Source organism: Aythya marila (genome assembly GCF_965140915.1).
Source record: "Aythya marila genome assembly, chromosome: 5".
Taxonomy (NCBI): Eukaryota; Metazoa; Chordata; class Aves; order Anseriformes; family Anatidae; genus Aythya; species Aythya marila.
Genome location: NC_139046.1, coordinates 35,213,488 through 35,225,603, shown reverse-complemented (window position 1 = coordinate 35,225,603; position 12,116 = coordinate 35,213,488). Strand labels below are relative to the sequence as shown.

General features: G+C 46.5%; 1 protein-coding gene across 2 annotated transcripts in view; it reads left to right on the top strand.

Annotated features, from left to right (window-relative positions):
* Positions 1–12,116, top strand: part of RGS6 (regulator of G protein signaling 6) — a 254,432-nt gene that overhangs the window by 211,312 nt on the left and 31,004 nt on the right. For both annotated transcript variants that reach the window (XM_082760815.1, XM_082760816.1), the window contains one exon: positions 7,000–7,186. In XM_082760815.1, coding sequence (XP_082616941.1) covers positions 7,000–7,186 — 187 coding nt within the window. The remainder of the gene's footprint in view (positions 1–6,999; positions 7,187–12,116) is intronic.

The window sequence follows — 12,116 nt, the reverse complement described above, 5'->3', positions numbered from 1 at the left end:
CCGAAGATTTAATAACTAAAAAATATTGGGAGCACCAAAAGCACATTTTGTTCTGGTGTAGCAGATTATGCATGCCTCTTTAGCCCTTCCAGATACAAAACTAGGGGCTAAACTCACACCTAACCTGTGCCTTAGGATTCACCAGTGAACCCCTGTGTAACTAAGAAGTAACACAGTAAGGCATTTTCCCTTATTGATGCCAGGTATCTTCTCATGTTGACAGAAAAAGAGAGGTCCAGCTAGATACCCCCAATAGATCCTGAGCTAAACCCACAGCCCTACCTACATACAGCCACCTGGTTTGTGGTTGGCACCAGGGCAGGCTGCAGCCACTGACCTGTGCTGAAGGATGAGGGTTTGAGTTGGCGTGGGGTCAGTGTGTCTTGTGCATGTGGGATCCTTACCCTCTTCCCTTAACGGAGGTACAGCAGCGTAGAGGCACTTCACAGAGAACTGCAGTGGTCTTCACCTGCACTTTGTTAGTCTGGAAGACAGGGAAGGGCCCAGCAGCAATGTCATTTGACTGCCCTAGATATTGTAGTGTTCAGTAAAAAACACTTTTTTACACAGCCTGAGTTGAATCCCTGAGGCCATGTTGTGGTTCTCTGGTGCCATCTCTGCACATGGATGGGCAGAGGGCCCAGTGAGGGCCCAGTCCCATTCCAGTAGTCCTAGCGCTCGTTGGCAGACACAGCCAGAGCACTCCCACTTAGTGGAATCAGAATCGTGCTTAGGCAATGGAGGAAATCTGCTATCAGCTGAACATGCAGTTGGGTTTAGTGCTGCTGCTGTAATGAGAAGGTTTGATGCTGCTCTCACTTTACACCAGCTAAGAACTCAAGTGAACAGGCTTTCACTTTATGTTTTGTTAAACTTCTTTCACTTCAACAATCATACGCATTAGTAAAGCATGTGAAGAATTGCCATTTTATTGCAGTCTGCTAGCCTGTAAGATCTGAAAGTGAAATTCCCCAGAAAGTGACTTTAAATGACATTGGAACTGACTTGTCATATTTATCCTATTTGCTTGCCCAGGGAGAAATACGGAAAGCATGCCAGTCACAAAACAATGAAAAATCAATGCACTTTAATGTTTGTCATTTTTAAAAACCCAAAAGTTACTTTGAAGATAAACAAGGGAGTGTTACTAAATTACATAAATGAACTTGACATTGTGTGGCTGAACAGGTACTGAACTTGTATATACTTACTGCACTTATGTACAGAGGTGCTCATTTGCAATTAAATCATAGTGATGAAGTGCAAAATTAAGATACTGTATTGAAATACTCCTCAAATGGTTTTTCTGAAATATGTGTGGGGTTGCACTAATGAAATCCATCAGGTTTTACCACTGGCGGGTGTCCCCCAGGCTCATCCTACTCAAACAAATGGAGGAATTTTCATTATTACCAAGTAAGCATTTGCCTTTTGTGGTCAATCAGGGCTGTTCCTCCTGCAGATGTGCATTCTTTTTGGTTATGAGAAAGCTTGTAGCAATGGGAGGCTGCAAATTAGTGGGCTGTGATAAAGAGGTTAAATCCCACATCCTTTCTGGAAGATTCTGGTATCATTATTGGTTAATATGGTACCATTACGATCATTCTTACGGTATCATTATCACGGTGTTGGCTAATGTGGTGTCATTATGACCTAATACTGGATCAGTATTAGTAAACCTGCTTAGGGCTGTAAATAATAATTAACAGGACGTAAAGGCACAAGCAGTCATAAAGTAAACTGGAATAGGATGGATTGTTAACAGTGTTGAGAAGTAAAAGGTGGCTCCCTAAGGCCCAGGTGTGGCAGAGAAAACTCCTGAATTCCTATTAAGAGTGTGTAGTAGAAAGGAAAATAACTGCTGGATGCTTAAACATGCAAGTAAGGATTAATTTATGCCCAACAGCAAGGCTGGGATCTATCTCACCTAAGTAGTCAGCTTAGAAGCATAAACCTTCTACACCATCCACTACCAAGTCTCCTTTTCAAGTGAGAGAAGCTGAAGAGAAGTCAGTAAATTAGCAGGGAAAGTGGAATCTTTAAATGGAAGGTTTATCTTTAAGTGGAAACAAAATGATAAGCAACTAAATTACACAGGAAAGCTCCCATCTTTCTCTACCATCTATAAGCCTGACACTAATTGAAATTAAAATGTCTGCATGGTAGGCTTCTATAGCTAAGTGCAATGTATCCCACCCAAATTCTTGGAAGCTGTAAGGAACTTTCTGAGAGCACAGCACTTGCTGGAAAAAATACTTTTGGACCCTCTTCCCAGTAACTATCCAGAAATATGGGAATTGGCACAGTGGGAACATATTCTTCCTTGTGAATGTCAGGAGGATCTTCATTAATGTTGGCAGCAGTCCTGTAGGCCACTGGGCTATCCTCAAGACAGATCTGTGGAAGTGGTTGCTGGAAAACCTAGCAATTCCTGGTAGTGCTAGAAAAGGGATTTCATAAAGTATGCAACTGAGAGTGTCTTGAATGTAACTCAGTGGTGCAGCAAAGGGACCAAATTTTGCTTTTATTCCCAGTGGTGCAAGTCCAAAATCACAGGCTTGATTGTGGTGGGGTATTTCCGTGTCTTCCTAGCCAAGAAAAATTGGTCCTGGTGGGGGTCTCAAGAGAGGCACTGCCTGAGATAGCAGCACACTCGACTCAGTGACCTCCGAGGTCTCCTTCCAGCTGTGTTTCTGTGTTGTAATAAACTTGCAGGATCATGTCCACCAGTCTCCTGGGCTTGGCTGAGCCCTGCAACTTACTTAGTTACTGGCTGTCCATTATTTATGTGAGAGCAGGAAAGTCAGGCAGTTGGATATTTTATGTTCTGTTTTTGTTTCAACTCTTTTTCTTGCTCTCTTCTGTCTGTATTGCCGTCTTTCATCTACAATGTGTTTTGCCTCTGTTGATTTTTGAAGTACCCAAACTATAGCAGAGAATATGCCAAGCTTCAATTAAAAAAAAAAAAAAAAAAAAAGTCAACGGAGAGTTCTATACATTTTTTATGACCTGGAAATCTCCTGAGACACCTTGAGATAGCTGAGATGTTCATCTAACCGGTGGATTGATTTTTTCCAGCTTCAAAGAGTGTCAGCTGGAAAGAGAAAGCTAGGTGGGAATATGGGATATGCTAATTTTACCCAAAGGGAAAGGAGACTGCACACCTGTTTATGGGCCCAAACAGAGAACACATGATCCTTTATAGGGCGTACTGCAAAGCCTGCAATATAGCAGGGCAGGCGGTTTGCGTGTTATTGTGAACACATGTTGCACGTGGAGTTAGCTGGGAAACAATTTTATCTGCAGAAAGCGTTTGTATCTTATAGGACACCTAATGGCTGAAACTTGTTGCCAGATTGTTTTTTTTCTTTAGTTTTCATCAGGAAATGAAATTCTGAGACACTGGGGAAAGCAGACCTAGGAAGAAAAAAAAAAATCTTCTACAAAGCTTCTCCAAACCCAAACCAGTTACGCAGAGAGTTCCTAACTGCTCCAAAAGCCATCCCAAGCGCTCGCTGTAGGGTGAGTTGAGGTGGGCAGCCCTCGCTGCCTGCCCCCGCTGCCGGCAGCGCCCGGTGCCGGTGCCCGAGGAGCGGAGTTTGGGTCCCCGCCGGCCGCCAGGCGGCACGGGCGCTCCACGGCCGAGGGAAGCATCCCCGGTGCGAGCAGCTTGCGCGCTGCTTTGCCCTGGGAAATCGCACACACTCGGCTGGGAGGCAGGAGCGAGGTGGCCGCATCTCTCCGCGCCGGCTGTGGCTTGTGAGCCTTGGCTTCTTGTGCGCTGCGCGTCCCGGAGGGCATCCCGAGCTGTGGGAGCCGGGACATCCCGGAGTTTGGAGAGCCGTGTCCTCACCCGGCAAACAAAAAGGCAGCAGTACGAGGAGCTTGCCGTTTGGAAGTGGGGTGCACAGCCTCGCTAGGAGGAGGGGGAGGCAGCTGGGCAGCAGGCAGCTTGCTCTCCTTCGCCCCAACTCTGCAGGCTGCTTGGACGTGCTGCAGCAGCGATGGCCCAGGGCTCTGCTGGCCACTAGCACACAGCCTCACTACCTACCCCCAGCGCTGATGAGGACAGGTCTCAGCCACCCTACACTCCCCATGCCAAGGATCTGGCCATCAAGCTATCCAAGGGTGTAAGCGCCTCCCCTGTCTGAACCTCCTGTTGATTTGTGCTTATTACCTACCTACATTCCCCCCCACCCCCAGCTGTGCAGTTAAAATGATGGTTTTTCTCTTACTGAAGTGAAGTGAGAACAAGGCTGTGAAAGGTGAGAGATGCAAGATGGGCTACTGAGGCAAGGAGAGGGGAGCGTGGTCATGTTTCAAACTCTGCCAGTCACTCAGTGACTTTGCTGTCAAACCAGGGGTGTTGCATCCTGCCCCAGGATGGGGTCACAACACTGTCCTAATGTCTCTCCCCACAGTCTCTCCCCAGTCTCCAGAGTCATCCATATTTTGTGTCTTATGAGGTTTTAAAATTCATTTTTGTTTTGCACCGTACCTCAGGAGCAGCCCCAGTGCTTCCCCAGCTGTCTTTTTGCCAAGGGCCATCTGCAAACTGCCCACAGCGATGGAGCACCCCCGCAGCACCCCGTGGAGAGGCAGAGCAGGCAGGAGGTTCGGGAGCTCTCTGTGCCTTAAGGAGGCTGCACGGGGTAAAGCACCATTACAGGAAATCTCCTGCAAGTGACAGCAGCTTAATTACATGCTGGATGAGGCTAGAATGCTTTGTGCCTCTGACAACGGTTTGGAATGCCTTATTGCCAGCCTTCTCCAGCTCTAATGTGCTGCTTTGTAAAGGGCAGAGAGCCTGGGATCAATGCTGCCCTCCCCTCAGCGCACACACCTCGTGCTGGTCCTGCTCTCCCCAGGACACCTGCAGGGAGGATGTGGGTGGGCATCTTCCCCCTCCCCTGCACAGGGTGACTGCTGCAGATCAGCCCTGGCACCTCCCAGGGGAAATGGGGAGCCAGTGTGGTATCTTCTACTGCCAGCTCATGGGCATGGGGCTGGGCTTGTGCCCCAAAATTTGCAGGACTGACTGAGGGAGTGCATTTGCACTTTGAACACAAATTCCAGGGCAGCTGTTGGTGTGTCTGCATCCTTCCTGGGCAGAAATACCCATCGCTCCCTTGAAAATGCTCTAGAAATCTCATAGGAAGCCCAGCTTATGCACTGGGTTTGGGGTGGTTTCTCCTGGCAGAGAATTTGCCTGGCAGTTGTGGCTGTGGGGCTGGGTACCCCTCTTTGATGTTCCTTGATTTCCAGATACCAGCTCTAGCGAGCAGCTTTGAAATTTTTACCGAGACAAAACTCCCCTTCGCCTTGAAGAGGCCATCCAGCCTTGGGCACGAATTCACAATTGCTTGCAGTAGGAAGAGCTCGTTCTTGTTAGCGTCAGGTTGGTTTGGTTGGGTGGTTTTCAGATTGAGCCAAGTGGTTATTAAAATGGATGGTGCTCCTGTGCTGGCAAGCTGTCACCTCGCGGCGCGCCCACTTCTCCCGCAAGCATGCTTTGCCTGCCCGCCTCCCAGGCTCCCAGGGCAGAAGATACGCCAGCAGAAAATTTTCCGTCTAGCCAAGTGTTTGTCTGAAATGTCCCAGCTACTCTGGGTTGATTAGCATCTTTCTTCTCCATGCCTTTTCTGTGTTCGCTTGTTACCCTCACATCTGAAATTGAACGGTAAAATATTTGTAATGGAAAGACAGCCGCGTACGGTGTCAGGTTTTCACTGTGAGCGCCACTCTTAGTGAGCATGTGATAGCTGGGGGTGTCACCGTGTTCAAATAATAAGGTGTAGCGAGGCAGGACATCACATGCTCCAGGGGTGGATTAAGTACCTCGCCTGGGTGACAGAGAGGGACGGCAGCGACAGGAGGAGTGCACAGGACAGGGCTGGTCTGACAGCAGCAGGGACGTGGGTATTGCGAGCATCCTTGCCTCTGTCACACAGCTGCCTGGCAGGGCAGGAGCAGGGAGTGGGCAAGGAGGACTCAGCCTGGCCTTGTATGCAGTATTCATGTCATCAGTTGTGTTTTTTTGTTGTTGTTTTTTCCCTAAACAGGCACTTTGTATGTATAGCAGGAATGGGATGAGGCTAAACACGTACCCGTGTTTCTGCGGCAGTTACACAGAGCACCAGGAAACCCTGCCGGCAGCTGATCAGGAGACCGAAGGAGCACGGGAGCCACCAGGCTGCTGGCTCTTCCAGCCGTCCTCATTGCCAGGAGGGTTTTGCTTTAGGAGAGGCAGTTTTGTCCTCCTACCAGCATTTGCCTCAGTGATAGCAGGCTGGCACCATTATATAATTTGGGAGGGGAAAATAGGCTTTCAGCTAAAAGTTCAGCTGGTTTAGTAGTCTCCCATAATGACAAGTGGGGGACATGGGTTTTTCAAGGTTGTGCAACACTTTCAGATGCCCTCAACAAGTAGCAACCTTGGCTCTTCCTACAGAGGGCAATGGCATGGGCATAACTTGGTTCTGTTTTCATCTCTTCCTGTGGCATCCATCTGAATGCAGGTCAGTTTACAAATCTCAAACAAAACAAAAGATTTCTCTAAGTGCCAGTGCTACTTCACCCTGGAAATGATATGAATATTAAGTTTGTTCTGCATTTTGCATCCCTGCCAGACGACAGATCCTGCAGGCAGAAATTACCAGCAGATTGCAGCGGGGCGGCAGGAGGCAGAGCCCACTCCAGCTGCATGAGCTCCGGAGGTTTCCTGTTTGTGTGCCTAATGTCACACTTCTGCAAGAATGGTTTGAATAAGAAATGTATCACTTCTTAAAGTCACTTTTCTTATCTTTGCCACGTTATAATGGCTTGGTGTAAAGTCTATCACACCTTCCCCTGAAATCATGCTAAAGGGAGAGTCTTCTGTGAATTCAGCTAGATACTGGGTTAGGCTTTGTCATTTTGGACTCTGCCCAGGCTTATCTGCAGTCTTACTTATATCTCTCTTTTTCTCTTCTTTCCACTTTCAATTTTTGTCCATTACAGGTTTTGGTTGGCTGTCCAAGATCTGAAAAAACAACCTCTACAGGATGTGACCACCAGAGTGGAGGAAATCTGGCAAGAGTTCCTAGCTCCTGGGGCCCAGAGTGCTATCAACCTGGATTCCCACAGCTATGAGAAAACAAGCCAAAATGTCAAAGACCCAGGGAGATACACATATGAAGATGCACAGGTTTGTTTTTGATTGTACAGAACTACTGCTAATAAAACTCTCAGTTTTACCGTGATATTCCACTATCACATTGTCACTGCTCACTTGTAAGAAAAAGGAGAGGCACAGTTGGAAGTGACTTTGAGGATATCTATTCAAGCTGGGCAAATGATATTTTCTTTGAATCTATCAGTTATAACAGGCTAATGCTCCTCTGGGAACAGATGTTTGAAAATTTACAAGTCTGCAAGGCGCAGTGAGCTGGAGCCATGTCTCAAAGAAAGCAAAGATGAAAGAGTGCTATAAAGTTCAGTTGGGCTCTCTACTCCCTGTCACAACAGTCTGTCATATTTACAGAATGGTTGATATCATATCAAAATGCTGATTAATACTCTTGTTCTATCATTTATTCCTTTATAACTAATTGTATCTCCCCAGCCAAACCCCAAATGCAGCATCTCACTCCAACACGACTAGAAACTTGTCTAGCAGACAATGCCTTAGAATAATGATAGGACAGTAAGCAATGCAGTGAGCTTAATCCTTCCCTCCTAAGGGCCCTAGATTTATCAGGGAAATTTTACAGATAAACTGTATACAGAAAATGCCTTTAGGAAAACAGATAATCTGTGAAAAACTTTTACAAGCCAGGATAAAGCTGCATAACCTTCTGAAAAAGTGAAAATGTCATTTTATAAAGGCTAAAAAAAGGACAAAGGAAGAAGGGATCATTTGGCAAATATTACTAGGGACACAATTATAAGATATTCTCCTTAAAATATTCTTTATCAAAAGCATGTAGTAAAACCAACAACAAAAGAAAAGAATCCTTGTTCTTATATTTTCTTTAAATTTTCATTCAAAGGCAGTTCTTCAAAATACTCCACTAACAAAATATTTCCGTCTCAGGGGAGATGTTGAGGACCATTTATACAAGGTTAGGTAATGAATTTTTCAAACCAGCAACAAATACTATATTTTCCTGAATGCAATCCTGCTCCTTGGGGCCCATGTAGAAGGAATGTACGCAGAGTCTCAAGGCAATCCCCTGTGAATATAAGACAACGTAAATGTTCTTTTTAAAGCTGAGAAACACAGGAGTATAAACACATTCTGGCTAAGATGTTGTGGGGTTTTTATTTTGTTTTTGTTTTTGCTTTGCTGTTGTAGTGAACTAGAACTCCTGTAAATTTACATTACCTGAAAAAAAAAAAAAAAAAAAGAAGGTAAAATGCAGACTAAAGAAGATAGGTGAATAATGGGGGAATTGATTAAATAGATAAGTAGAAGTACTGAGAATAAGATGGATGTTTAGGCAATGAGTATTTAATCAGAAGAAGACACTGAGGATTTAGGCTTGAACCTATCTGTTCACAATGTAATTGCCATTCAAAGGGGAGTTGATGAAATCACGCCAGAGCTCTTGCAGTTCAACTGCAATTTTAGCTCCTTGGGTTAATTTTATTTCAGAGGATTTTTATGCTGACTGATGTCTTCAACTCATCTCTTTGGGTTCATGGAAACAAATACAAAGCAAAGATAGACCTTCAGGCCCAGCTGTGATTGTCTCGGAGACAGTGTCTGCCACAATAGGATAGCTGGTAAAGGTGGAAGGTGAGCTTGGTTCACCTGCTTGTGCATTGCAGTGGACTCTGGTAGCTCCACAAAGGCCAAGCAAGGTGTTTCTGATTGCTTGACTGGATATCTAAGGCTAACAAAAGCAGAGACAAAATGGACATTGCCAAATTTCCTAGTGCATATCCTCTTCATGGCAGCCCATGTAGGTCCTCCTGAGTCTCTCAGGTGTCCTTCTGGTGTGTCCCCCAGGTCAGCCCCACTGCCTCGAGGACTCTGCTGTCTCACGAGTCTGCAGCTGGTGGTAGCCCAGCTGCCTTATCTCGGCACGCTGGCACCAGGAGCCCATGGGAGCTCGCACACATCCCACATTCCTAGGGATTCAACCAGACACAACCAGTCAAAACAACCCTCTGTGGGAGGGAAAATATGAGTGTTGTCCCTGTCCTGTGTAGCTTTAGCAAAAAGAGGAAAACAACACAAATGTCCTTGTGAATAAAGGACAAGAAAAAATTAGTTTACTGAACAGCGCATTCCTTAAATGCCTGCAACTCTGAGACACGAAGACTAAGAGGAAAGAAAAGGGTTGGCTTTTCCTGAGAAAGGAAATTGCAGCTCCTGCAGTGGAAAAATAGGACAAAGTGATGTTGCACCGTAGCCCTTACGCTGACCTGGGAGACCCACAAAATGCCAGTTGTATATAAAAGGGATTGAGAACGAACACACTGGGAAGGGGAATGTGCAGCAGAGCACAGTATTCTTCAGGCTAGTAACTGCCTTATAGCTCTAAGTTGAAAGCAAAGCAAAGCATCATCTGTTATCAGGTGTTTAACAGTCTACAAGGATGGGCTGCTTTGCACAACCTTGGCTCCCAGCCCCAGAGAGCTCTCCCAGATGCTGTACATCCATGAAGGCCAACACAGAAGGCAGTAGAGATAAATCTGGTAAGACAACCTGAAGGAAATGGGGAGAAAGGGGGCTCCTGACAAACATGCTTCTCACATGAAATCTCTTCATCTTAAGGCCGCTCAAGCTCTGAAGGCAAATGGTGTCTATAGTCAAAAAAGTGACACCGAAAATCACAGCAGCACACATTTTGCCCTTTCCCCATCTCAGGGTATGAGATTGCCCTGTTTAGTGTCCCTTGCTGCTGCTGTGTCCTGCAGCCCTGCACCGCTCTGCTTGCCCAGAGCCACTTTCTCCTGCTGGCCTTGCCACCCCTGTGCCCCCATGAGCTGTGCCAGCCCCCCTGGCCACCCAGCCCCTCACACACCCCTCATCCTCCAGCAGCACAGCTCCTGCTGCTGGCTCTGCCAGCTACCTTCACCTGCAGCACCTTCTGTCATTTGGGTGCTGGGCCCCTCCAGAGGAGAGCCTAGTCATTGAGCTGATTATTTTCTGCTCTTAAACAACTGTCCACTGAGTAAAATATTATGATTATCAAACCATTTTCACTTGGGAGTGAAGCAGCTTTTAATACATGGGGCACTGTCGGGAAAGGTCAGTTCAATTAAACAGTGAACTACTTAGCAGGACTGGAGCTCCCCAGGGAGTTATCAGCATCGCTGTGCAGCCCATGTGGGGACCTGCAATATGAAGCAGGCACAGCCAGCTTTGGAAAGTAAACAGGCTCAGCTCCATCCAAATGGCCTCTTTTGGCTGATGGAGCTGCTGACAGACCAACTAATTCATCTTTAACATGGGAAACCAGAGCTGTACGCTGATTACAGCTTATCTGTACCACATATTAATTTTTTAACAGTTTTTCCTCCCCTGTCCTGAAATGTCTTTCTGGTTTTAGAATGTCTTTAATCCCTGCCTCAGTCCCATCAGTCCCATAGACCTTGGTACTGTGAGCGAGTATTGCAGGGATGTGTCCTGTTGCCCAATATTGATGTTTGCTTGTAGGGGCATCACAGCCAGGCATACTAGAATAAGGTAAGCCACGTAGTTGTCTTTGCAATAATTTTTCTACTTGCTTTGTTTATTTTTCTTCTTTAATAAATGAAATAATGTTTTAGATTGATGTTCCTCTACCTGAACTGATCGACTGTGTTTTCTGTGAAGATGATTCAGGGAAATTCAGTTCTAATCCAGGCTCAGTTAGGGATTTTGACTGTACTGTGCAGATCCTTGGCTAATTCCAGAGCAGATTTAGACCATAATGCCAAATTCTGAGCTGCTCAAACCAGAAATGTAGCTGGCCCAGATCTGGGCCCAGTTTGTGCTCTCAGCATTGCCAGGTGGTGGTCCGGTTGTCCTGGGCTGTAACAGGTCGATGAGCCCGTGCAGGATTTGTCAGCAGTCGGTCCTTAGGTTTCATTCTGGTCTTATCAAGGCGCTGTGAGTGTTGATGTGAGGTGACAGGACACTTGAATTTAAAAACGAACTCCAAGTGAGAGCAAGGATCTCTTGGAAGTGCAATGTCGTTCTCTAAGAAGGCAAAATGAGGGGTGACCTTTCTTCCACCGACTTAGGTTTGTTTTCAAGCATGTACAGGATGTAAAAGCAAGCATATACATGTACAGCAGCACATGCATGGTGCCTACTCACTGAGCATACAGAACTCCTTTTGTAGGTCTTGAGCAAACTCCCAGCATGGAAAGAAAACATGAAAATAATCATTCATTGTGTGCATCTGTATTACCTTTTGTGTGAGAACTTGGGGAAATGTCAGTGGTATTTTCTTGAAGTTTCACCTAGTCACTCCGGTTACCTGCACGTCTGTAAAGGAAGGTGTCTCAGGATGGCAAACTGAGGTAGCACATTGCAGCTCTGCTTGGCAGGAAGGCAGCCAGGAGGGGATGTGGGGCAGACCCAGGTGTCCAGCTTTGAAGGATGTCTTGATTCCAGCTGAGCCAGTGCTACTTAGCGACCTGGTGCTTGTGCTGCAGGGAATTAAAAGGGCTGCTGTGGTGTGGGCACAAAGCTGCAGTGTGGTCAGGTGTCCAGTGCCTCCCTGTGAGCTGATAGCTTTGCATGATGCTCATTCATGTGTCCCAGCAGGATGACTTTCACCTGAGTCTTGCACTGGGTTGTGCTACCATGCACTAGGCCTCTGCTCTGGAGAGCAGATCGCTTTGTGGCTTAATTTGGCCTTTTGCCCTCCTCTGAGCCATCTTAAGATCGCGAGTCCCAGGGCTTGGTGTGTGCTTGGGGCTGAGGCCTCAGCAGCTAGTGCGTCGCTGTTGCTGTTCGTTTGTCACACGTCCAAACAAAAATGTAAGTTCTTTTCTTTGTGGATTTCCCAGAACAACCTGCAACGAAACTGAATCTGAAACGAAGAGCCCCACAAGTACACCCATAAGAGCAATTAGGTGCCTGCAACAAAAATAGGAAAGCGATCGTGGAGGGTTTTGCTGGTGTGCCTGGTGCT